The 27,181-nt window shown below is 43.9% G+C and overlaps 1 protein-coding gene across 1 annotated transcript in view; it reads left to right on the forward strand.

Moving 5' to 3' along the window:
* The first annotated feature begins 1,617 nt into the window (after positions 1–1,617).
* Positions 1,618–27,181, forward strand: part of gpc4 (glypican 4) — a 103,294-nt gene continuing 77,730 nt past the window's right edge. The window contains exon 1 of the mRNA XM_060927819.1: positions 1,618–2,461. Coding sequence (XP_060783802.1) covers positions 2,302–2,461 — 160 coding nt within the window. The 5' untranslated portion in view covers positions 1,618–2,301. The remainder of the gene's footprint in view (positions 2,462–27,181) is intronic.

Genomic DNA, 27,181 nt, shown 5'->3' on the forward strand with positions numbered 1-27,181 from the left:
TGTTGATAATTGTGGAACGGTGTCGATAACTGTGGAACGCTGTCACGTGATCTGAAACGCTAAGTCATCAGGAATCATCCATCCATTATCTGTAGCTGCTTATCCTGTCCTACAGGGTCGCAGGCAAGCTGGAGCCTATCCCAGCTGACTACGGGCGAAAGGCGGGGTACACCCTGGACAAGTCGCCAGGTCATCACAGGGCTGACACATAGACACAGACAACCATTCACACTCACATTCACACCTACGGTCAATTTAGAGTCACCAGTTAACCTAACCTGCACGTCTTTGGACTGTGGGGGAAACCGGAGCACCCGGAGGAAACCCATGCGGACACGGGGAGAACATGCAAACTCTGCACAGAAAGGCCCTCGCTGGCCGCTGGGCTTGAACCCAGAACCTTCTTGCTGTGAGGGAACAGCGCTAACCACTACACCATCTCATCTCATCTCATTATCTCTAGCCGCTTTATCCTGTTCTACAGGGTCGCAGGCAAGCTGGAGCCTATCCCAGCTGACTACGGGCGAAAGGCGGGGTACACCCTGGACAAGTCGCCAGGTCATCACAGGGCTGACACATAGACACAGACAACCATTCACACTCACATTCACACCTACGGTCAATTTAGAGTCACCAGTTAACCTAACCTGCATGTCTTTGGACTGTGGGGGAAACCGGAGCACCCGGAGGAAACCCACGCGGACACGGGGAGAACATGCAAACTCTGCACAGAAAGGCCCTCGCTGGCCGCTGGGCTTGAACCCAGAACCTTCTTGCTGTGAGGGAACAGCGCTAACCACTACACCATCTCATCTCATCTCATTATCTCTAGCCGCTTTATCCTGTTCTACAGGGTCGCAGGCGAGCTGGAGCCTATCCCAGCTGACTACGGGCGAAAGGCGGGGTACACCCTGGACAAGTCGCCAGGTCATCACAGGGCTGACACATAGACACAGACAACCATTCACACTCACATTCACACCTACGGTCAATTTAGAGTCACCAGTTAACCTAACCTGCATGTCTTTGGACTGTGGGGGAAACCGGAGCACCCGGAGGAAACCCACGCGGACACGGGGAGAACATGCAAACTCCACACAGAAAGGCTTTTGCTGGCGGCTGGGCTCGAACCCAGGACCTTCTTGCTGTGAGGCGACAGCGCTAACCACTACACCACCCATAGGGAATCAACTCATTTTTTTTTTCCAGTGGAAGTTTGAGTAATTCTTCATGCACAATTTAAGTACTGAAAGTCTTTTCTACTTTTGCAATGGCCAAAAGATCGTTAAGGTGTCGATAATTGTAGCTGACGCTCTGTTAATAATTATAATAATTATAATTCTTTCCGAAAATATTCCTATGGGCTTCTCAAAGCACACACAAAAAAAAAAAAACAAGAAAACGTGGCAAGTTGAATGATTACAGAAGAATTCGGGCCAGAAAGATGATTTCAGTTTGTTTGTTTATCTAAAAAACAAAGGTGTCGTGTTGAGATGCCTGAGTCAGATCGCCCCAGGTGAACGCGTGTTGCGCGCACACGCTGCTTTGTTTGGAATCGCGTTCACGTGAGCGCGCAAAGTCGACGCGCCGAAGACGTCGTACTGCGCGCGCGCAGACAACGCTCGAGCACACGGCGAGCGACTCCAGCCTTCCGGCGCCCTGAGAGCCGCACAGCACCGGGACCGCGGAGGAGGAGGAGGAGGAGGAGAAGGAGGAGGAAAAACTTTTCACAGAAACTTTCACTCTGTTCCCGAATGAAGCTCCGGCTGAGTGCGGTGCGAGCGGCTGAGTGCGGTGCGAGCGGCTGAGTGCGGTGCGAGCGGCTGAGTGCGGTGCGAGCGGCTGAGTGCGGTGCGAGCGGCTCCGGAAGCCGCTTGAACGCGAGTTGAGAGTTTTTTCACGCGTCAGAGAGAGAAAGAGCCGCGCGCGCGCTCCACTCGCTTTTTCACTCAGAAGTTTGAGCTCGCGAGCCGTTCAGGGAACTCACTCCGGTCCGCGCGCGCACTCGCTGAGGCTCCTGTAGGCGCGTTCAGGCTTCAACCGACTTTCAACAAACAAACAAACAAAACCGGATTGTGTGTGAACGAGTCGGTCGAGTCGCGAAAACTTTCTCTGCCTTGGAAAGAGAGAGAGAGAGAGAGAGAGAGAGCGAGCGCATCTCCATGTGGAAATCCGCCGCGCGGCTCTCAGGTCGAGTGTAAGCGAGGAGCCGGAGCGCTCTAACCGCGCTGTACGCAGAGCTGTCCGCGAGCCGGAGTGTAAGCGCGGAGCCGGAGCGCTGTGTACTCAAAGCTCTCCGCGATGAAGGCGGTTGTTGTCGCGGTTTGTGTCTCGGCGGTGTTTTTTGTCTCCGCCAGCCCGAGTCCGAGTGAACAGAAGTCAAAGAACTGCAATGAAGTCCGGACGGCGTACAGCAGCAAGGGCTTCAACAGCAACGACGTCCCCAACAAAGGAGTGTACGGTAAGAACCGCTCTGGACTTTTCTGGGCTTTTCTTCTCCTTCCTGCCTCTCAGAGAGCAGACGGAGGTTTGTGGCCGAACCTGAACACTGGTATTACTCTTGGTCTTTAGTGTGTCCTGACTACAATCAACAGAGGATAGCTAAAGCTTCGCCTGAGCTTCTTCTCCTTCTTCTAGCTTCTTCTCCTTCTTTTAGCTTCTTCTCCTTCTTTTAGCTTCTTCTTCTCCTTCTCCTTCTTCTTCTTCTTCTTCTTCTAGCTTATCCTTCTTCTTTTAGCTTCTTCTCCTTCTTTTAGCTTCTTCTTCTTTTAGTTTCTTCTTCTCCTTCTTTTAGCTTCTTCTCCTTCTTTTAGTTTCTTCTTCTTCTAGCTTCTTCTTCTCCTTTTAGTTTCTTCATCTTTTAGCTTCTTCTTTTAGCTTCTTCTCCTTTTTTAGCTTCTTCTTCTTACAGCTTCTCCTTTTTTAGCTTCTTCTTCTTACAGCTTCTCCTTTTTTAGCTTCTTCTTCTTATAGCTTCTCCTTATAGCTTCTTCTCCTTCTTTTAGCTTTTTCTCCTTATAGCTTCTTCTTCTTCTTATGGTTTCTTCTTCTTGCTTCTTCTTCTAGCTTCTTCTTGTAGCTTCTTTTTCTTCTTCTTATAACTTCTTCTAGCTTCTTCTTCTCCTTCTTGTAGCTTCTTCTTCTTGTAGCTTCTTCTTATAGCTTCTTACAGCTGCTTCTTCTTCTTCTTTTTCTTCTTGTAGCTTCTTCTTAAAGCTTCTTCTCTTCTTCTTCTTGTAGCTTCTTCTTGTAGCTTTTTCTTCTTCTTATAGCTTCTTCCTCTTCTTCTTCTTCTTATAGCTCCTTCTTATAGCTTCTTATAGCTGCTGCTTCTTCTTCTTCTTTTTCTTCTTGTAGCTTCTTCTTAAAGCTTCTTCTCTTCTTCTTCTTGTAGCTTCTGAGCGCGAGGACACTGGAGTGGAAAAGTTTACCATGTTAGCTAAAGCACACCACCTTTCCAGTTTACATTTATTATAATAACGGAGGCTATAAATGCAGTACTCCTGAGTCCATTCTGTACAGCCTCTGAGGTCCTTGAAACTACGGAGAATAAACATCTTGCCGTGATTTTACGTCAGGAAACCGGCAGCTTTTGTTTCTTTTTATATAAGGAAGTAAATCTGAGCACCATTTTTAGTCAGTTTGAAGGGCTAGGGATGTTTGTTGTTGTTGTTTTTTTTACCTTTGTCTTCTTTACAATACACACACACACACACACACACACACACACACACACACACACACACACTCACTCTCTGTACTGCTGCACTTGGAAGTAAAACTAATAAAATTTTCCAATTCTAAACCCTAAACCCAAATCTTATCCCAGTATCCATGTAAATGTAGTGGTTTTTATCTGGGTGGGGGTGGAAGGAACACTCAGCTCTAATGCATGGTCGGGATGAGCAAAGGTGGCTCCAGGGTACACTCTGTTTTCTATGTTTCCCTGGAGTAAAGGAAATCCATGGCTTTTACATTTACTTGCATTTATTTGGACAACTTATAATCTAAGGGCGGCGCGGTGGTGTAGTGGTTAGCGCTGTCGCCTCACAGCAAGAAGGTTCGAGCCCAGTGGCCGACGAGGGCCTTTCTGTGTGGAGTTTGCATGCTCTCTGTGTATCCACGTGGGTGGGTTTCCTCCGGGTGCTCCGGTTTCCCCCACAGTCCAAAGACATGCAGGTTAGGTTAACTGGCGACTCTAAATTGACCGTAGGTGTGAATGTGAATGTGAATGGTTGTCTGTGTCTGTGTGTCAGCCCTGTGATGACCTGGCGACTTGTCCAGGGTGTACCCCGCCTCTCACCCATCGTCAGCCGGGATGGGGTCCAGCTTGCCTTCGACCCTGTAGGACAGGATAAGCAGCTCCAGATAATGGATGGACTAAGTGATGCTAAAAGGAGGAGAATACATTTCAAGGATGTAATGGTGATGATACACGGGGCAACTTTTTGGGCAATGTTGCCGAGCAATGTTGCTGGGCAATTGCGTTTTGACTCTTTTCTATTGAGATTGGGCAACATTGTTTCTTTCTGAATGGTTTTGATAATCTCTGGCAACTTTTTGAGATAAGCCAATCAGAACGCGAGTATCGAGTCATGTGACCTTCGGTGAGGTTCGGATCAGAAATTTCAAACAAATATGGCGGCCGCTCAGTGTCAGTGGAGTGAAGAGATGGAGAGACTCCTCATCTGTTTTTACGCCGGTAAGTTGTTATTTTAATATTCTATATGGAGGAATTTACCTCATCAAAGCTCTAAAAAACAACAGACAGCTTGATTAAATGGTCACAGCAAAAATTAAGACATCGATTTTTTTTAGCTAACTGTAAACTGCCGTTGCTAACTGTTGTTGCCCATTGTTAGTTGCCCTGAAAAGTTGCCCTGTGTTTCACCTAGTTGCCCGTTGCCAGCAACATTGCTCAGCAACATTGCCCAAAAAGTTGACCCGTGTATCATCACCATTAGTGATTTCCCCAGGACCAACAGTGGCTCTCAGAGGCAGTCCTGAGATCTGGACTTCATGTAGCACACACACACACACACACACACACACACACACACACACACACACACACACAAAACAAGGATTTGTCTGTTTCTTTCACCTGAAGTTGGAATCACACCACCAGACTAGTAAGCTTTGTTGTGCTCAATACCCTGTGTATCGGTTGCCATGTAGCCTGCATTTAGCTTGCATTTATCTCATATTTATCTCATTTGCACAGCTGAGCAGTTGAGGGTGAAGGGCCGTGTCATGGACTAGATCAGGAGAGTCTTCTTTCTATCCCTTAATATTTAAATCAGTGATATTCAAAGCCTCTGTTACAAATAACGTTAAAGCCAGGTTGAACTTTTTTTCGCTTTGCATAAGTAAACATTGTTATTGTTTCCAAGTTTTAAATCCAAGGCAGGAAAAAGTCCAGATGTGGAATGAACTTGCTGCTATATGTCTGATTCTATTTATTTATTTAGAGCATATACATTCACTGGGCGCTTTATTAGGAACACCCATCCACTTGCGGTTTGATGCAGTTCTCTAATCAGCCGATCCCTTGACAGCAGCACAATGCATAAAATCATGCAGATACAAATCAAGAGCTTCAGTTAATGTTCACTTCAAACATCAGAATGGGAAAAATTACGGTCTCTGTGACTTTCACTGTGGCATGGGTGTTGGCATCAGATGGACCGGTTTGAGTATTTCAGAAACTCAGAGCTCGACAATAATTTTTTTAATCTACTCGTCCAAGATTTTTCACTTGTCCTGATCATATATTAACTGGTCCTGACCATAACCTTTTAATTACTATGTATTTACTAGTTCAGTGAAAGGAAAGTGGTTTTAAAAAGTTTATCAGAAAGCAGGTATAGTTATAATAATCATTATGCTTTAACGATTTATAATTTTTCCCCAAAAATAAAAACCTCAAGGAGTTCTATTATGGTGCATTATGATGTTGTTATAACCCATGACCTGATCTGCAATTTTAAGAATTAGACTCAGCCAAATTCAGAGCGTTTGGAGGAAATAAAATTAAATCTTGATTAATCCAGTACAACTTGAATTATAAATTAATTTAAGAAAATGAAACCGAGGGCGGCACGGTGGTGTAGTGGTTAGTGCTTTCGCCTCACAGCAAGAAGGTCCTGGGTTCGAGCCCCGTGGCCGGCGAGGGCCTTTCTGTGTGGAGTTTGCATGTTCTCCCCGTGTCCGCGTGGGTTTCCTCCGGGTGCTCCGGTTTCCCCCACAGTCCAAAGACATGCAGGTTAGGTTAACTGGTGACTCTAAATTGACCGTAGGTGTGAATGTGAGTGTGAATGGTTGTCTGTGTCTATGTGTCAGCCCTGTGATGACCTGGCGACTTGTCCAGGGTGTACCCCGCCTTTCGCCCGTAGTCAGCTGGGATAGACTCCAGCTTGCCTGCGACCCTGTAGAACAGGATAAAGCGGCTACAGATAATGAGATGAGATGAAAATGAAACCGAAAGAAAGCAAGTTGGACATGATAAGGGTGACAGAGTTATGTTGGGAATGAAAACAAACCCTAAGTGAGTTTGGCACTGTTGTGAAATTCCTGCGAAATATTTTATGACATTTGTGATGGTTAATGTGTACCATACAAAAGAAGAATACAATGAATGACCGAATTAAATGAAGATTCAATACAGGTTTTTTTTTTTTTAATTGAGGCATTTGATCACAATTTCTCCGATTTTGATGAATTCAGAGTCTAATAGTCTATAATTAGATATTATGACGTCGTTATTTTTATACACACACCTGCTATATCACTGAGGTGACTCAAGTAGTTTTGTTGGAACTTCATTGATGCAACTCTTGAATAGTGGTTTTCAACAAATATTCAACTTGTCCCATCAAACAAGCAGATGTGGATTTGACTTGTCTGGACCAAACATTTGGTTGTCCCAGACAGTCAGACTACCGTTAATGTCAAGCCCTGAAACAGCTGATCTGATCTGGATTTTTCACACACAACATCCTCTAGAGTTTACACAGAATGGTACGAAAAACAAAAAACATTGAGTGAGCGACAGTTCTGTGGGTGGAAATGTCTTGTTGAGAAGAGGAAAATGGCCAGATGGGTTTGAGCTGCCAGGAAGGATATAGTAACTCATAGCAACTCTTTACAACCGTGGTGAGCAGAAAAGCATCTCAGCATGCAACAACAGAAGGCCACATTCTGTTCCGCTCCTGCCAGAAGAAGAAGAAGAAGCCTTTATTTGTCACATGCACACTCAAGCACAGTGAAATTCATCCTCTGCATTTACGCCATCTGAAGCAGTGAACGCACGCATGCACGCACACAAGTGAGCAATGAGCACATATACATACTTAGAGCAGTTAGCTATATTACAGCGCCCGGGGAGCAGTTGGAGTTTAGGTGCCTTGCTGAAGGGCACTTCAGCCCAAGGCCACCCCATGTTAACCTAACCGCATGTCTTTGAACTGTGGGGGAAACCGGAGCACCCGGAGGAAACTCACACAGAAACGGGGAGAGCATGAAGAAAGGCCCTCGCCGGCCGCTGCGCTCGAACCCAGAGCCTTCTTGCTGTGAGGTGACAGTGCTAACCACTACACCACCGTGCCAGCAAAGAACAGGAATCTTAGAATCAAGAACAAGCTCCTATAAAAGCTTGCAGAGAAATTCTGATTTGTCCCCAAGTGGTTGGGAATAATGTGTAATTTTGGTGAATGAATCACTTTTGCAGTTACTGAAGCCCTTTTTGGGGAGAATTCTTTTACCTGCTGGCATTGTGTCATGTAACTGTTATGGGAGTATGCTCTAATTATTTTTTTTTAAAGTTCCACTCAAGTGCATCATAATTGTAACATTTTATGGACTATGTGTTTGCTTTTGGAAAGATTACATCATTGGTATTTTATAATGAGTAAAAATAGCATGTGGACATAAACCCAAGTAATGTACAGTGTCTTGCGAAAGTATTCATCCCCCTTTGTGTTTGTCCTGTTTTGTTGCATTACAAGCTGGAATTAAAATGGATTTTTGGAGGGTTAGCACCATTTGATTTACACAACATGCCTACACCTTTAAAGGTGAAAATTGTTGTTTTATTGTGGCGCAAACAATAATTCAGATGAAAAACAGAAATCTAGAGTGTGCATAGGTATTCTCCCCCCAAAGTCAATACTTTGTAGAGCCACCTTTTGCTGCAATTACAGCTGCAAGTCTCTTGGGGTATGTCTCTATTAGCTTAGCACATCTAGCCACTGGGATTTTTGCCCATTCCTCAAGGCAAAACTGCTCCAACTCCTTCAAGTTAGATGGGTTGTGTTGGTGTACAGCAATCTTCAAGTTATGCCACAGATTCTCAATTGGGTTGAGGTCTGGGCTTTGACTAGGCCATTTCAAGATATTTAAATGTTTCCCTTTAAACCACTCCAGTGTAGCTTTAGCAGTATATTTAGGGTCATTATCCTGCTGGAACGTGAACCTTCGTCCCAATTTGAAACCTCTGGCTGACTCAAACAGGTTTTCCTCCAGAATTGCCCTGTATTTAGTGCCATCCATCTTTCCTTCAGTCCTGACCAGCTTTCCTGTCCCTGCAGATGAAAAATATCCCCACAGCATGATGCTGCCACCACCATGCTTCACTGTAGGAATGGGGTTCTCAGGGTGTTGGGTTTGCACCACACATGGCATTTCCCATGATGGCTAAAAAGATCAGTTTTAGTTTCATTTGACCGGAGAATCTTCTTCCATGTGTTTGGGTAGTCTGCCACATACTGTTGGGCAATCTCCAAATGTGTTTTCTTATTTTATTTTTTTTCTTTAAGCCATACATGGCTTTTTTTCTGGCCACTCTTACATGAAGCCCCACTCTGTGGCGTGTACAGCTTAAGGTGGTCCTATGGACAGATACTCCCATCTCCACTGTGGATCTTTGCAGCTCCTTCAGTGTTATCTTTGGTGTCTTTGTTGCATCTCTGATTAATGCCGTCCTTGTCCGGTCTGTGAGTTTTGGTGGGTGGCCTTCTCTCGTCAGGTTTGTAGTGGTAACATATTCCTTCCATTTTGCTATAATGGATTTAACGGTGTTCTGTGGGATATTCAAAGTTTGGGATATTTTTTATAACCCAACCCTGATCTATACTTCTCCACAACTTTGTCTCTGACCTGTTTGGAGGCTCCTTGGTTCTCATGTTGCTTGTTTAGTAGTGTTGCAGAGTCGGGGTCCTTCCAGAACAGGTTTATGCAGACATTGACAGGTCATGTGACACTTTGATTGCACACAGGTGGATCTTAATCAACTAATTATGTGACTTATGAAGTGAATTGGTTGGACCAGCTCTTATTTAGGGGTTTCATAGGAAAGCGGGGGAATACTTATACACACTCCAGATTTCTGGGTTTTTTTTTTTTCATCTTAATTATTGTTTGTGTCACAATAAAACAATGATTTTCACCTTTAAAGTTGTCGGTATGTTGTGTAAATCAAATGGTGCTAACCCTCCAAAAATCCATTTTAATTCCAGCTTGTAATGCGACAAAACAGGACAAACACCAAGGGGGATGAATACTTTTGCAAGACACTGTAATAGGCCCTGTCCTGTTGACACATAATTTGCACCTACTAGATGTAACAGCATTATTGTTGTGTTTTTGTTTGTTTGTTTTTTAAACATCAACTTTAGTTTATTGGTCTATTCATGAGAGGTTAGCAGGTGGAATCATGTAATTTATAAGCTGTGTTACATGTGAGAAATAGAACAGCTGTCTCAAATCATGGGCACCATTTGCTTGTAATTTGCATTGTACTTTACACCACGTAAAAATCTCATTGTTTTCCCCGGTGTGTCGTTGTAATGTAAAATTTGGTTGATTGTACCCAAACTCATGATCTCTTATGCTGTGTTCACACTTGTACCGGTACGAAAGTGGTATAACTGTATCGATACAAAGTATACCGGTACAGTTTAGTGCATCTGTCCACACTAGCGAGAAATGCTTGCGGTTTTCTTTCACGGTAGTTGAAATGCGCGTGCGCGAAATGTTTCCGTGGTTACCGAGTAACTTCCTTCCGAGAATATGGCGGATGAAACAACGTGCGTGTGCTTTTTGTTGTCAATGTACAGTCTGTATTTCTGGTGGTCATTTATTCAGTCGAATCGTATAAAACGCGCGAGGCAGTTGAGAAAGAAACAAAGAAAACGAATCTCTGTTCTTCACTATTTTATTCAGCGAAGACATCGATTGAGGTGTGTGACTTTGCGCATGCGCATTATATTTGTATCGATACAGAACCGCTTCATCTGTCCACACTACAGCGAAGCGCTACAGTACCGGTACGAAACCCATACATTTGTGGGTTTCGTACCGATACAGTTATACCGCTACAGTACCGGTATAGTTGCTAGTGTGGACAGGTGTTGCGGTACGAAAGTAGTTTCATATCGGTACAAAATCCCTAGTGTGGACAGGGTATTATTGTAGTGGAACTCCAGTTTTGTCATGATGGTTAACAAGAATGTGTTATAACGGCTTGTTGAACACTCTGGGTGCCATGTACATGCGCATCTCACAATAGATCCTGATATGCATCAGACTCTTTCTTTGTCAATAATGGAGGCTGAGATAATTGATCCAGCGAGAGTAACAAGGTTTACTGTCGCTGAAGGGTGGAGGCTTCTTAGAAAGCCAAAAGAGAACACAAAAAGCTTTGCTTTTGGCTAACAATGTCTCCTGTTGCTAGGGTGAAAATGGTCCACAGGAGACTGTAATTGAACTGTCAGTGTCCCCTTCTGGTTTTGGCTTTCAGCGCTGGCCCTTTTCACCTGGTAGTCAAAACATCTATTCTCCATATTTCCATGCTCCTGAATCCACATTCTATCCACAGTTAGGCCAAGTACATCCAAGACAGCATCGATGGCCAAAATTATATCCTTTCCAAGCCAGCGTTTCTGCTTTTCTGTGATTAATCAGCAAGGGTATTATTATTTTTGCCCTCTGCATTTTTTTTTTCCTGATGGTTTGTTCCAGCCAAGTCGGCCAAATAAAATTTATCATAAAAATGGTATCCTTCATTCATATGTTTTGGCTTGCTGGGATTGTAAATCATATAATACAATAATGGTCACATTGTGAACTTTGAGTTATAAAGTTCTGCCATTTTATTTTTACCCAGATCGAATCTAAACAAGAGCACAGTTTTGTAGATAAAGCTTCTAATATGTCTTGTGATCCTCCAGCCACAAGCATCTTTTGTTTTCAGCTTATGGTGGAAAAATTATAGTATTCGCCTGCTGAATCTCCAGCCTTTCGATTAAGACCTAGTGCCTGTGGTGTTTTACACATGATCCAGGGCAAGAAAATGATCGAGTGTTTCCTGTGTGTAATTTTATTCGATTTTTTTTAAAACTCGATTTAAGAAGGCTGAAAAGATTTGCGCAAATGTATTCCTAGACCAACACTGATATTTTTTGACTCGCTATATTGCTTTCCCTCCGTTTTCATTTACAAGGGTTGTGCACTGTTGTTGGAAGGTGTGCTAACTTGAAGTACACTACCGTTCAAAAGTTTGGGGGTCACCCAGACAATTTTGTGTTTTCCATGAAAAGTCACACTTTTATTTCCCACCATAAGTTGTCAAATGAATAGAAAATATAGTCAAGACATTTTTCTGGCCATTTTGAGCATTTAATCGACCCCACAAATGTGATGCTCCAGAAACTCAATCTGCTCAAAGGAAGGTCAGTTTTATAGCTTCTCTAAAGAGCTCAACTGTTTTCAGCTGTGCTAACATGATTGTACAAGGGTTTTCTAATCATCCATTAGCCTTCTGAGGCAATGAGCAAACAGATGCCCCTTTTCCACCAAAGCAGTTCCAGGGCTGGTTCGGGGCCAGTGCTTAGTTTGGAACCGGGTTTTCTGTTTCCACTGACAAAGAACTGGCTCTGGGGCCAGAAAAACCGGTTCCAGGCTAGCACCAACTCTCTGCTGGGCCAGAGGAAAGAACCGCTTACGTCAGCGGGGGGCGGAGTTGTTAAGACCAACAACAATAACAAGACCGCGAAAGATCGCCATTTTTAAGCGACGAGAAGCAGCAGCTGTACAAACGCGAAGTCATCCATTATTATTATTATTATTATTGTTGTTGTTGCTGCTGCTTCTTCCGTGTTGTTTTTGCTTCGATATTCGCGCCAAGGTTTATGCAAACGTAGCGACGTAACTGACGTATACAACGACGTAATGACGTGTCTTCTCTTAGCACCGCGAGCGATGGAAAAGCAAGCTGGTTCTCAGCTGGCTCGCAAGTTGAACGAGTTGTGAACCAGCACCAGCACCGGCCCCGAACCAGCCCTGGAACTGATTTGGTGGAAAAGGGGCAACATTGTACCATTAGAACACTGGAGTGAGAGTTGCTGGAAATGGGCCTCTATACACCTATGGAGATATTGCACCAAAAACCAGACATTTGCAGCTAGAATAGTCATTTACCACATTAGCAATGTATAGAGTGGATTTCTGATTAGTTTAAAGTGAGCTTCATTGAAAAGAATGGTGCTTTTCTTTCAAAAATAAGGACATTTCAAAGTGACCCCAAACTTTTGAACGGTAGTGTATGTGTTGGGGTTGAGGAAGCGGTTGAACACAGGCTTGACCTGCCTGTGTGAAAAAGCAGTGGAATTAATTTTCCAAAGTCTAATGGAGTACATTGTTTTAGCTTCTCTTTACAGTCTGGGGTTTAAGGTGTTTATTCGCCAACCAGTTGGTCTCTTCAGATCCTTTCTGTTTGAGAGATACCAAGGATTATATCATCTTCGGGGACCTCATAGTTACTTAAGCCCTGAAGTACACAGTTTCCCACTAAGGTCTGAAGCTTTCACACCCTCCCATTCCTCACCAAAGCAGAGAGGGTCTTGGCCTTTTAAAGAAAATCCCCACTGTTTGTGATGGTTGATGATTGGCCTAGATGTTGTAAAATGTGTGTGTTGAGTTCCTGCTGCGCACTGGCTCTTCAAACGGAGAGTGGTTCGCACTGACCAGATTGGTATCTCTTTGTGTCAACAGTTTCTTATTGGGAGACAGCGGAACACTCTTTCCTGTGCTAGCGCACTCTGTTTTGCTTCATATTGGCAGCTGGGTCTTATGTCATGCCTCAGGTATGGGCAGTGGTGAAGATCAAAGGTTCTTCCTTCTTTACGCACGTCCCCGTTCTAATTACTTTAGTGCATTATAACTGAAGAAGCTAATATAGTATATAGTACTATATTATATTATTATTAATTCCTAATATAGTATGTTCTTTTAGGGGTATGCTTAATGCTTGAAATATGACATATTCAATTGGAGGTCATAGTTTATGTTTACCAGATTGCACTCTGATAAATAATTGACTAACTGTCCGATCACTGCAGAGATAAGACACGAGCCCAGTAACAGTTCTGCTGTTCCTATAGTAAACAAACAAACAAACAAACAAACAAACAAACAAACAATCTCTTCTTGTGCTTTATACACCAAGCTAATGTAATTAGAATTGACCAGTTGAACTAATGTCCTGATCAGTGTCATCTAGATTTTAATTCGAGAGTTCTGTTGCAAAGGACTTATTTGCGCAGAAGTGAAACCTTTGGCTGTGGATTTTTTTTTCCCCTTCTAGATAAACCCTGCCTGAATCACGTGCTGACATAAAAAAAAAATCACTTGCATGAGACTCAGTGGTGTTACATCTGAGTTCCGTCTCATATCAAATGGTGTGGAGTGGTTATTTAGATTTGATTTACTAAAGCTGTGTTCACATATATACCGGTACGATAGTGGTATAACTGCATCGATACAAAGTATACCGGAACAGTTTAGTGCATCTGTCTAGCCTGGCAAGCCAGACTAAATGTGAATATTTAGTCTGGCCTCGATCCGTAGACATTTCCGAAGGGGGTGGGAGGAACAAACCGCTGTCTTTCAAACTGTCTCTGTGCGTATAGGCCAACGCTCTGACCAATCAGCGCAACAGTGACTGTGACGTAGTCAGAGCGACAGAAAGCAGTGGGGGAGACCTTGAAATAAATAATTTTTCAAAATGCGTATTAATTATAAACAGGTTCTAGATATTAAGAAGTTTGGAGATAATGACCACAAGTTTGGAGTCTGTACCACATACACTCTTTTTTTTTTTCAAGTGTTTTTCAAGGGTTTGCTTAAACTGTTTTTGAGAGTTTTTATTTAGTGGTGTTTGGTGAAATAATTTCCCTTAAATTTAAAATAACGGGAAAATAAGAAACAATCAAAAAGTAATGTTTCAAAGCTGTTTATGAATTCTTCGTACTGCACAAACTAGCCCCATCCTTTTGGCTACGAGCGGAACCAGCTGGTAGATCAGACTTTTGCCATAGCCGGTCGGCAAAACAGCGAAAACGTCCTACTTGAAAAGGAATGAGCGGAGAGCCTCTTCCTGCTCATGTTTCAACGAAAACTCCAAGTCTAATTCTTCTAAAACTGATTCCAAAGCGGAGTCAAACGCGCGCTGTTCACTAGCCGTAGCCATCTTTCCTGCTGTGCTTTCTCCAGCGTCGCGCAGCTTTGTCGTCACTCCTGCAAAAGCCCACCCAAAGAATCCAAACAAAAACCTTGCGTTGTGATTGGCGGGCACGATTTGATGCCCGGGGTGTTTTTGTTTATATGGTGCGAGGCTAGACCCACTCGCTAGGCAAAAATATTTTTGGCCGCTAGGCGGGTGGGTCTAGTTTACTAGGCTAGCATCTGTCCACACTAGCGAGAAATGTTTGCGGTTTTCTTTCACGGTAGTTGAAATGCGCGTGCGCAAAATGTTTCCGTGGTTACCGAGTAACTTCCTTCCGAGAATATGGCGGATGAAACAACGTGTGTGTGCTTTTTGTTGTCAATGTACAGTCTGTATTTCTGGTGGTCATTTATTCAGTCGAATCGTATAAAACGCGCGAGGCAGTTGAGAAAGACTCGTACGGTACCCCTCAACTGTTCCTGGCATCGCTCGTCTCCCCAAAGCTCCAACAAACACATAACTTCGTCTTTGCTCCATGTAGCTCCACGGTCGTTTTGAGCCATTTTGACGTTTTATTTACAGCTGGAAAGCACGTGCGTATTGTATTGTATGAATAACCCGGAAGAAGTAGGAATGGTTCATTGCGCATGCACATTATATTTGAATCGATACAGAACCGCTTCATCTGTCCACACTACAGCGAAGCGCTACAGTACCGATACGAAACCCATACATTTGTGGGTTTCGTACCGATACAGTTATACCGCTACAGTACCGGTATAGTTGCTAGTGTGGACAGGTGTTGCGGTACGAAAGCAGTATCGTATCGGTACAAAATCCCTAGTGTGGACAGGGTATAATACTATCAATAACAGGTTTTTTTTCAACATTCAGTCTAGCTATGTTGATAAAGGTGCCTCGTGCATCAGCGCACACTGGAGTTTTACTAATCGAAATGCAGGCATTGACAGGGTTAGACCAATCAGGATACTTTTGACTTGAGTCACCGATCATAATCCTTTTTGCTCAGGGAACGTATTCTATACTGCCGAGTGTATTTGAGTAAACCCAGCTGTTTTTTTTTCTTGGTGCATGTAAAATATGCAGTGACAGTTAAACAGGGCTCATGTGAACAGCCCTGCTTTCTTTTGTATTGTTGGGTAAGAGCAAACGCACCAGGAATTATATTTCTCTTTGTCAGTGACTAAGGATTAACTCTTTTGTCAGGAAATGGGCCACTAGGATATCAACAGTATCAATGAAGGAAATTGATCCTGGCTCAACAGAAAGTGTTCCTCCTTGTTGTCAGCAAGATTGCAAGCCTAAGAACATGTGGGAAAAGAGTATTTTACCCTCCTTTCTATTCACCTCCCTGAACTCAAAAGCATTATGTCCTAAACTAGATGTGTTGCTTAAAGGTGTGTGTGTGTGTGTGTGTGTGTTAATGTGTTGCAAAGATCATTTTGAATTGGCATCTGGCTGCGTTGTGCGAAGCAGAGAGTCATTTCCGAAGCGTATCACTGTGGGTAGAAATGCCATCAGAAATCAGCATGAATTAAAATCATCTGTGACTTTAAAGGTGAAGTGAATCAATGTCCCATATGTAGATAATATTGGTTTCACAAAGTAATTAAAGGTAAAGTACCGTCACCAGGCACTTCAGTTAATCTTTACAACAAACATCATCATGGGAGGAAAATGTGATCTCAGTGACTTTGGCCATGGCTTGGTTGCCAACGCCAGACTGGTGGGAATATCGTGGACAGTCAACATTCTTTACACCTGAAGAACATGCAACATGTCGAATCTCGAAGTGAATGGGCCATAAGAGCAGAAGACCACATCGGGTTTTGTTCCTGTCAGCCAATAACAGGAACCTGAGGTTCACCAAAACCAGCCAGATGAACATTGGAAAAAGACCAATGTTTCCACTGACAAAGAACTGGCTCTGAGACCAGAAAAACCGGTTCCAGGCTAGCACCAACTCTCTGCTGGGCCAGAGGAAAGAACCGCTTACGTCAGCGGGGGGGCGGAGTTGTTAAGACCAACAACAATAACAAGACCGCGAAAGATCGCCATTTTTAAGCGACGAGAAGCAGCAGCTGTACAAACGCGAAGTCATCCATTATCATTATTATTGTTGTTGTTGTTGTTGCTGCTGCTTCTTCCGTGTTGTTTTTGCTTCGATATTCGCGCCAAGGTTTATGCAAACGTAGCGACGTAACTGACGTATACAGCGACGTAATGACGCGGATTCCCTTAGCACCGCGAGCTACGGAAAAGCAAACTGGTTCTCACCTGGCTCGCAAGTTGAACAAGTTGTGAACCAGCACCAGCACCGGCCCCGAACCAGCCCTGGAACTGATTTGGTGGAAAAGGGGTACAAGTGATGTTTTTATAATCTACAACTGTCCTCTTTCGGTGAGGCTTTGCCCAGTGTTGCCTCAGGGCCTCTGCATGCTCTTGCGACAAGGCTTTCGCAGATAGCTTTTCGCAGACAGTTGTAATTTATCGTTGAGCGGGGAGTAATAGGCGTGCGCGATGTTATTCACCGCCACAACGCAAGGGGGCGCGAAGTTGCGAAATCGCTAGGAGTAGTTGGTGGGTGTGGTTAGTGGAGTGTTTATCCTCCGGTTACTTATAATGACTAGAACTGGAGTCGTATAGATGTACGTACTTCCTCACTTCCTCGATCAACCGCTCTTCGTGCTGCTCCATCTTCGCTCGTGTTTATAAAAATGGCGGTCGTGAAACCAAACCAAACCGGGAAAGTAGGGAAGCGGAAGTGCGTGTACAGCGGATGTAGAGTGGACCAATCAGAGCCCTCTTGTCTGCGACGCTGTCTGCGAGGCTTCTGCGGTGGTCACAATTTTTGGGAGGTGCGCGCAGAGCATCTGCGAAGGAGGGGGGCTTCGCAGACACCATCTGCGACGCCACCTGCGAGGACTGGGTTGTCAGCATAAATTGGCCTTCAGATGTCTCTTTGTGGCGTTGAACCTGAAGTGTTTGTCTGGTGTTGTAGCCCATCCACTTCGAGATTCAATGTGTTTCTCAGATGCTTCTCTAGTCACCACGGTTGTAAAGATAAAGGTATTTCAGGGTTTTGTTTTGTTTTTCCACACAATTTTGTATAAACGCTAGAGACTGGTCCATTTGAAAATCCCAGGAGATCAACAGTTTCTGAAATAATGAAATGTATTCAAAATGGTAAGACTAAGTGATCATATTTTTAGATTAACTGAAGCTGTATATGCATGATTTTGTGCCTTGTGCTGCTACCACATGATTGGCTAATTAAATTGTGCATTTGTAATTGAGCATTTTAATGAGAAAATGCATTTGTCACAAATATGGGTTTAGGTGAACTTTTCGTCAGTTCACGGATGGAGAAATTAATTTCATTCAAAAAATAGATATAAATCTGTGCTTTGGGGCATTAGTGGCATTACTGAGGGACTGTTATTGAGCTGGAGGAAGATATCAGTAAGGGTAATTAAAGCTTGGGGCTATGGGCCAGGCAAAAACGACCTTGCTGCAGCCTGTTCCTGTGTCATGGCCAGGCCCTGTGGCTAGCTGACTATTTGGCTATCAGAAAGAAGATATGAAACACACTGACACGCATTACAAAAAGTATGCCTGGGTGTTTGAGGGTGTATGAGTCTTGGAATGGTCGGCTTAACATTTTTGTAAGTTTGTTCACCTTGTAATTTGCATTAGATTAGTTAGTGCACATATTGAGATTAAGGCATGAATGTTCGAGTCCCTTACTTGGTAACGCATGACCTGGATAACGGGCAGGTCATCAGTTACTTCATGACGTGTAGAACAAGCAGTTGAGTTGAGAGATGAATTTCCAGGTGGTTGAATACAGGAAGCTATAAATCAGCTACTGATTCAGCTGGTCAAGTCAAATTGCTCAGAGCCAAAACTTGCATTAACATTTTGACTGTGCTTGTGGTCTGTGACAGTAACTTTAAGTTATGAGTCTCGTGTTCTGTTTTGCTCCGTTATTTCTCTGAAAACCGCTGGAATTTGTTACCCAACTGTAAGATGAATTTTGTGCTGTTTTCTCCCCAATGTGCTTTCGGACCATCCATCCATCCATCCATCCATTATCTGTAGCCGCTTTATCCTATACAGGGTTGCGGGCAAGCTGGAGCCTTTCCCAGCTGACTATGGGCGAGAGGCGGGGTACATTCTGGACAAGTCGCCAGGTCATCGCAGGGCTGACACAGATACCCCTTTTCCACCAAATCAGTTCCAGGGCTGGTTCGGGGCCGGTGCTGGTGCTGGTTCACAACTCGTTCAACTTGCGAGCCAGCTGAGAACCAGCTTGCTTTTCCATTGCTCGCGGTGCTAAGAGAAGACACGTCATTACGTCGCTGTATACGTCAGTTATGTCGTTGTATACGTCATTACATCACTGTATACGTCAGTTACGTCGCTACGTTTGCATAAACCTTGGCGCGAATATCGAAGCAAAAACAACACGGAAGAAGCAGCAGCAACAACAACAATAATAATAATAATAATGGATGACTTCGTGTTTGTACAGCTGCTGCTTCTCGTCGCTTAAAAATGGCGATCTTTCGCGGTCTTGTTATTGTTGTTGGTCTTAACAACTCCGCCCCCCCCCCGCTGACGTAAGCGGTTCTTTCCTCTGGCCCAGCAGAGAGTTGGTGCTAGCCTGGAACCGGTTTTTCTGGTCTCAGAGCCAGTTCTTTGTCAGTGGAAACAAAACCTGGTTCCAAACTATGCACTGGCCCCGAACCAGCCCTGGAACTGCTTTGGTGGAAAAGAGGCAATAGAGACAAACAACCATTCACACTCACATTCACACCTACAGTCAGTTTAGAGCCTAACCTGCATGTCTTTGGACTGTGGGGAAAACCGGAGCACCCGGAGGAAACCCACGCAGACATGGGGAGAACATGCAGACTCCGCACAGAAAGGCCCTCGTCGGCCACTGGGCTCGAACCCAGAACCTTCTTGCTATGAGGCAACAATGCTAACCACTACACCACCGTGCCGCCCCGCTTTCGAACCAGGGAAACATTTTCATAGTTCTTAGAACTGTTGGAGGAATTTCCCCCTTTTTTGTGTGTCCGCACTGCAGGAACTGAGAACGGCCGTAATTCTTAGGACGCAATTTTCAGGGAACTTTATAGCTCCTACGTCAGGATAGGTACTCTCCCAACACAAGAGGAACCATGAGTGACATAAGTGCATGGCGATTGGTCGAACATGAACCAGTGCAGCACCGGCAACCGCCGTTTTTAAAGTTTAACATAAAACATTAGCCGTGTAAACAACAGTTCTTACTATTAGCATTTAATAAAACAGGCAAATGCATATATGTGATGGGGGGAAATACAACATGATTTTGACACTTGTTAGCGAAATATAAAATTCTTCATTAGTATTTCCTTCTAACATCACACTAGCAAGCCAGCTTGCATCACTTCAGTATTCCTACTGGTAGTGTAGGAATACACTAGCAAACAGAAAAAAAAAGCCCTGAAGGTATGTAGTTCTCGGGGGAGCTTCCCAGTGTAGTCCCTAGAACTGTTTGGTTTGAAAGCGCCTGTGGTTACCCGGCACTCCTCCTGTGTAGCCCCCAGTGAGTGATGGCTCAGCAGGGGATGGATTCTGTCTGCAGGAACAATTGAGTGACCAAAAAAAAAAAAAAGAAGAAAAACCCAAAAAACCCCGCCCATTTCACGTGAGACCACCAAGACCCACATACTGGAAGCTCAGATCCTTGAGCAGCAACAAAGCCTGTGCCAGCAGAGGATTGACAGGCTGCACCCACTGAGCAAAACGTGCAGGGGGATTTTGACTGATGGAAGATGAGCTTAGTCTGAGGATGAGAACAAAACTCAGGAATTACCAAAAGGAGCTGGCAGTGTCTATAATTCAGGCAAGAAGCCTCGTCTCTGGAGCCTTGCCCAGGCCCTGATGTGTTTGCTTTTGCCCATATACACACATGCTCTCTGTATAGACGAGGCATATGCATACTGACCTTTTTGTACCCCTACACTCAAACAGCTTTAGAACTTGCGTCTCTGGTGACATTGTTTAACTCTGTGGTCTCCGCTGAGTGAACCAGGCTGTGCACTACAGTACAGAGGCACTTCTGATTGACACTTTGTAAAATCTGCCTTCACATTTGTGCCTTTTCCTCACTGCAAGGCAGATAGAGGCCACCACCAAAGCTCCTTGTTAACACTTCCAATTTGCATGTGGCGTTCCCTGGGGCCCATTCACTTGGCTCATGCATCCTGCCTTGTCTTAAAGAGCATGCTTTGTAGGAAGTGTTGATGCAGGCATTCCTTTTTAATCTAGCCTTAACATCTAGAAGCTTTTCTTTCCTTTGTCCTCATTCTGTTGGGCCATTTTATCCGTTCTGGCTTGCTCCAAGACCTCATCCAAGGTCTGGTCCCTTCTCTATTATCCTTCATTGTTTTTCTTTCTGCTCTCTTCTCTCTTTCAGTTGAATTTAATATCAAAACCTGTTGTTTTGTACGCTTGCTTTGATAGACATTGTCGGTATGGGGTCACGTTGAATCATGCTTTTTGGATCCGTTGCAGAGACCAACTGCACAACAGACAGATTGTGTTTTTGAAGAAGACATTGTGTTGTCATCATGTGTTTCATATGTATGTGTAATAGAGAGCACTAGCGTGACTCCCTCCACCTCACAGAGTCTTTAACATTGTGTTCCATCGTACCCTTCCCTTACCAGGCACAGCTCCATGTGAAATTCCCTTGTTGGAGTGGCATTGCAAATTAAGCCATGAGCCAGTTGATGTTCGCTAGTAATGATGTTAATGGGAAGGATAGTACTGATGGTGCCAATAATAGTGGTGTCTTTATGGTCCCAGAGAAGCATTTTGTGGCTGCGGAGACATGGGCCAGGGGTTTGTCGTGGGGTTTGGGCAGAATCCCCAGCTTTGCTGACATTCCAGAACCTCTGAAATCCCTGCCAGTTTTTCCCATAAGCTTCATCGGGACTAACCTTAATGAGCCTAAGACCAGATCTCCATTCGCACTGGTAATTCACACTCGCTTCACTAATCCCACTTTTACAGACCTTCTAAACATGTCATAAAGTCTTTTGAAGAGCACAGTGTTGATTTGATGTGTGCTCGGGTTAAATTATCTCTGGTTCTCACAGATTTTTATTTTTTTGTTTTGAATATGCATGATGCTTTTGATGGCATTTCTTAAAACTGACCCTGCAATGGCCGAAATTAACAACAGTATTTTTAAATGAGCTACAGTGGTGCTTGAAAGTTTGTGAACCCTTTAGAATTTTCTATATTTCTGCATAAATATGACCTAAAACAACATCAGATTTTCACACAAGTCCTAAAAGTAGATAAAGAGAACCCAGTTAAACAAACGAGACAAAAATATTATACTTGGTCATTTATTTATTGAGGAAAATGATCCAGAATTACATATCTGTGGGTGGCAAAAGTATGTGAACCTCTAGGATTAGCAGTTAATTTGAAGGTGAAATTAGAGTCAGGTGTTTTCAATCAATGGGATGACAATCAGGTGTGAGTGGGCACCCTGTTTTATTTAAAGAGCAGGGATCTATCAAAGTCTGATCTTCACAACACATGTTTGTGGAAGTGTATCATGGCACGAACAAAGGAGATTTCTGAGGAGCTCAGAAAAAGCGTTGTTGATGCACATCAGGCTGGAAAAGGTTACAAAACCATCTCTAAAGAGTTTGGACTCCATCAATCCACAGTCAGACAGATTGTGTACAAATGATGGAAATTAAAGACCATCGTTACCCTCGACAGGAGTGGTCGACCAACAAAGATCACTCCAAGAGCAAGGCGTGTAATAGTCGGCGAAGTCACAAAGGACCCCAGGTTAACTTCGAAGGAACTGAAGGCCTCTCTCACATTGGCTAATGTTAATGTTTATGAGTCCACCATCAGGAGTACACTGAACAACAATGGTGTGCATGGCAGGGTTGCAAGGAGAAACCCACTGCTCTCCAAAAAGAACATTGCTGCTCGTCTGCAGTTTGCTAAAGATCACATGGACAAGCCAGAAGGCTATTGGAAAAATGTTTTGTGGACGGATGAGACCAAAATAGAACTTTTTGGTTTAAACGAGAAGCATTATGTTTGGAGAAAGGAAAACACTGCATTCCAGCATGAGAACCTTATCCCATCTGTGAAACATGGTGGTGGTAGTATCATGGCTTGGGCCTGTTTTGCTGCATCTGGGCCAGGACGGCTTGCCATCACTGATGGAACAATGAATTCTGAATTATACCAGCGAATTCTAAGGAAAATGTCAGGATATCTGTCCATGAACTGAATCTCAAGAGAAGGTGGGTCATGCAGCAAGACAGCGACCCTAAGCACACAAGTTGTTCTACCAAAGAACGGTTAAAGAAGAATAAAGTTAATGTTTTGGAATGGCCAAGTCAAAGTCCTGACCTTAATCCAATCCAAATGTTGTGGAAGGACCTGAAGTGAGCAGTTCATGTGAGGAAACCCACCAACATCCCAGAGTTGAAGCTGTTCTGTACGGAGGAACGGGCTAAAATTCCTCCAAGCCGGTTTGCAGGACTGATCAACAGTTACCGGAAACGTTTAGTTGCAGTTATTGCTGCACAAGGGGGTCACACCAGATACTGAAAGCAAAGGTTCACATACTTTTGCCACTCACAGATGTGTAATATTGGATCATTTTCCTCAATAAATAAATGACCGAGTATAATATTTTTGTCTCATTTGTTTAACTGGGTTCTCTTTATCTACTTTTAGGACTTGTGTGAAAATCTGATGATGTTTTAGGTCATATTTATGCAGAAATATAGAAAATTCTAAAGGGTTCACAAACTTTCAAGCACCACCGTAAGTCTTTCAGATGTCTTTAATTTTTCTCCTCCAAACATCATTAAAGAACTTGGTCACCAAACAGTGGTTTTCACAACCCAGTCCTCAGTGCCCTCGAATGGTCCAGATGTTTTGCTCCCTCTCAGCTCCACAGGTATTCAGTGTCCTTCATTCGCAGTTACTAAGATCAGCACCGGGTTCAACGTGACACTGATCAGGATAAAACGGTTACTGAAGATGAAACAAGCTAAAATTCTGCAAATTCAGCAGCGCGCTGTTTTAAAGCGAGGAGACGAGACGGACACACTGATGTTAATATTCCATAACTAAGCTGAAGTGAGATTAAGGTTGTCAGTGATAACTTGTGCATTGATGTTTTCTGTTTGCTGTCTTACATTGATAAAAATAAGATTGTGTTTGGACCAGTGGATAACTGCAGTGGATACTGTGAAGTTAACATTGCTTACTTCAGCGTGTCTCGAGTGTGGCCAGGTGACAAGACAATTCAGTGCATATGTGTGTGTGAGCATGCGCGTGGAGAGGAGGGGAGGAGGGCTGACAAATTAAACTATGGCGTGCCGCCACAGTTGAGGCAATTAATGGGAAACGCTGTGGTTATTACTGTGACCTACTTTCCGTTGCTTTATGTCTGCGTTCTGTTCGGCTAAAAGAAATTCTGTAATATTTCATGCTAGATTTGCTACAGATTTCCTTTTATTCCCCTCTGATATCAAATCCAACAGTTTCTGCTAATATCATCCCAACACTGATGCTGGATATCATCTTGGTGCCATGTCTAAATGCATGAAAAGGTGGTTAAATTTCTTTGGTTTTATTTATCGGCAGTTGTTTACTATAATCCTCTTTGGACACGGGCTGTGTGGTATTGCTTTTACTGTGCTTACTACACGAGAGATGCAGGCGGTTTTTCACCTGTCCTTCCCAAAAGCTGTGCTAAGCAGGAATTATCAGGTGGAGTGGAGACAAGTTTGTTGTTTGCTGTTTCTTAAGCCCTTAAATCTGCAGACATATTTTCTGGCATCATTCATTTTCAGAGCTATTGCGATAGATGGACTCGATCAGTGATTCTTGATGTCATCATTAAAGGAACAGTCCACTGTACTTCTATAATGAAATATGCTCTTATCTGAATTGAGACGAGCTGCTCCGTACCGCTCCGAGCTTTGCGCGACCTCCCAGTCAGTCAGACGCGCTGTCACTCCTGTTAGCAATGTAGCTAGGCTCAGCATGGCCAACGGTATTTTTTGGGGCTGTAGTTAGATGCGACCAAACTCTTCCACATTTTTCCTGTTTACATAGGTTTATATGACCAGTGACATGAAACAAGTTCAGTTACACAAATTGAAACGTAGCGATTTTCTATGCTATGGAAAGTCCGCACTATAATGACAGGCTTCGGCAGCGCATTGATATCTGAGCTCCGTATCAATGCGCTGCCGAAGCGCGCAGAAGGTGTTAGTACGCCTGTCATTATAGTGCGGACTTTCCATAGCATAGAAAATCGCTACGTTTCAATTTGTGTAACTGAACTTGTTTCATATCACTGGTCATATAAACCTATGTAAACAGGAAAAACGCGGAAGAGTTTGGTCGCATCTAACTACAGCCCCAAAAAATACCATTGGCCATACTGAGCCTAGCTACATTGCTAACAGGAGTGACAGCGCGTCTGACTGCGTCTGACTGACTGGGAGGTCGCGCAAAGCTCGGAGAGGTACGGAGCAGCTCGTCTCAATTCAGATAAGAGCATATTTCATTATGGAAGTACGGTGGACTGTTCCTTTAAAGGGGAACTGAAGGCAAATTTTTTATTATCAAAATTCTCATCTCATCTCATTATCTCTAGCCGCTTTATCCTGTTCTACAGGGTCGCAGGCAAGCTGGAGCCTATCCCAGCTGACTACGGGCGAAAGGCGGGGTACACCCTGGACAAGTCACCAGGTCATCACAGGGCTGACACATAGACACAGACAACCATTCACACTCACATTCACACCTACGCTCAATTTAGAGTCACCAGTTAACCTAACCTGCATGTCTTTGGACTGTGGGGGAAACCGGAGCACCCAGAGGAAACCCACAGGGAGAACATGCAAACTCCACACAGAAAGGCCCTCGCCGGCCACGGGGCTCAAACCCGGACCTTCTTGCTGTGAGGCGACAGCGCTAACCACTACACCACCGTGCCGCCTATCAAAATTCTATTTATCTCATTTTATAAAATGTAGGAATGCATTTCTGACAGCTATTTTGTCGCTGCTATAGCAAGTTATGAGTTTGAAATATGCTCTGTAATACATCAGTCCATATGTCAAAGCAATGGCTGGAAACGAGATTCGCTGAGACCTGTGCGAGACATCGTAGGACGGAAGTAAAACGTACAGCGGAAATCAAAGTGACCAACATCTACCAACGTTGTCAAAAGACGCACGCGCCCTCCTTCGAACGCTGACGTAATCAAGCCGGAAGTTTTCCCTGTGTCCGAAATCGCTCCCTACTCACTATATAGTGGGGACGCCATTTTGTAGTGCTGTCTGAAACCTGAGTGAGGATTATGTGGGAAATGTGCTCAGTATAATATGTATGTATCACAAAAATACACGCATGAATTTTTTATTATTTTGAAAACCCACCAGCCGCCTGATCTGGCACGTTTTAATTGTGCGACAGTAATGCAGCGCAACGGATTCATCCTTATCCTGTCATCTTTTCTACTCCACGTTGGTTCGAAGTCGTATGGAATAATCTCCATCACTGATGAAGCTGGCAAATCTCGAAATTAATCTAAATCGGAATGATATGGCGATCTGGCCGCTGTGTAAGCAGTTTTCAAAATGGCGGCGGTGACACTTCACGTTTGAAGTCTCGCACAAGTCTCGTGAAGATCGCGCGGATAAGCGACGCCTGCCGTGGACCAAATGAGCTACATTCAACATGGCTAAAAACCGAAAAGGCCGATAAGTGTAATATAACATGCTAGTACGAGTCACGATATAAGGTTAATAAAACCGAAAACATAATTGAATAACACATTAATTAAGAAATAAAGCAAGTTTAAAAATGACTTCAGTTCCGCTTTAATCAGCTCAGATCTACAGCCTGGATACTCTGAGCACTGGCTTGGGGAAATGTTTTAGTCTCTGAGTTTTAGTCTGGTCTTTTGAAGGAGATTGGAGTAACAAAATGGTGGATTTCACTAGGTAAATGGAGATGGCCATGTTTGATCCGAAAGCTTTTGCGTATGCAGCTTGTACTCATAGGCCTCAGTGATTTATTGACATGGCCGACTGTATCACCTTGGAGAGGAGATAAAGGATGTCCATGACTAAAGTATAGTACCTTGGTATAAGTTTCCCTTTTTTTTGCACTTGGCTAATAGTGCTGCTCTTCCCACCGACATCACTGCTATCCAGTTTCCTGTGCCCAACAGCTCTATCAGAATCATTGTGGCTGTGTTGTCGCATTGAGGACTTGGAAACATGATCATGGGTTTGACCTCATCTTGCCACTGGGCCCCTCTCACTCCATTACTTGTAAATGCACACACCGTTCGACCGCTTGTCCTTCAGGTTCAACATCTGGCAGATTTCATCCCCTCTTACTTGCGCTTTGTTTGTAATGGTCATCTAAATCTGCTGCTACTTTGCTTTGCTGATAAAGGTGAGATGTAGCATGTGATGTTTAAATACTTTTGAAGCCCTAAATGCTCCGAAGGCAAACGGGTTCATTTTGTTTTGAAAAAAAAAAAAAGACCTGTACAAAAATATGTGCGGCATAAAATGGCTT

This window comes from Neoarius graeffei, chromosome 8, assembly GCF_027579695.1.
Source record: "Neoarius graeffei isolate fNeoGra1 chromosome 8, fNeoGra1.pri, whole genome shotgun sequence".
Classification (NCBI taxonomy): domain Eukaryota; kingdom Metazoa; phylum Chordata; class Actinopteri; order Siluriformes; family Ariidae; genus Neoarius; species Neoarius graeffei.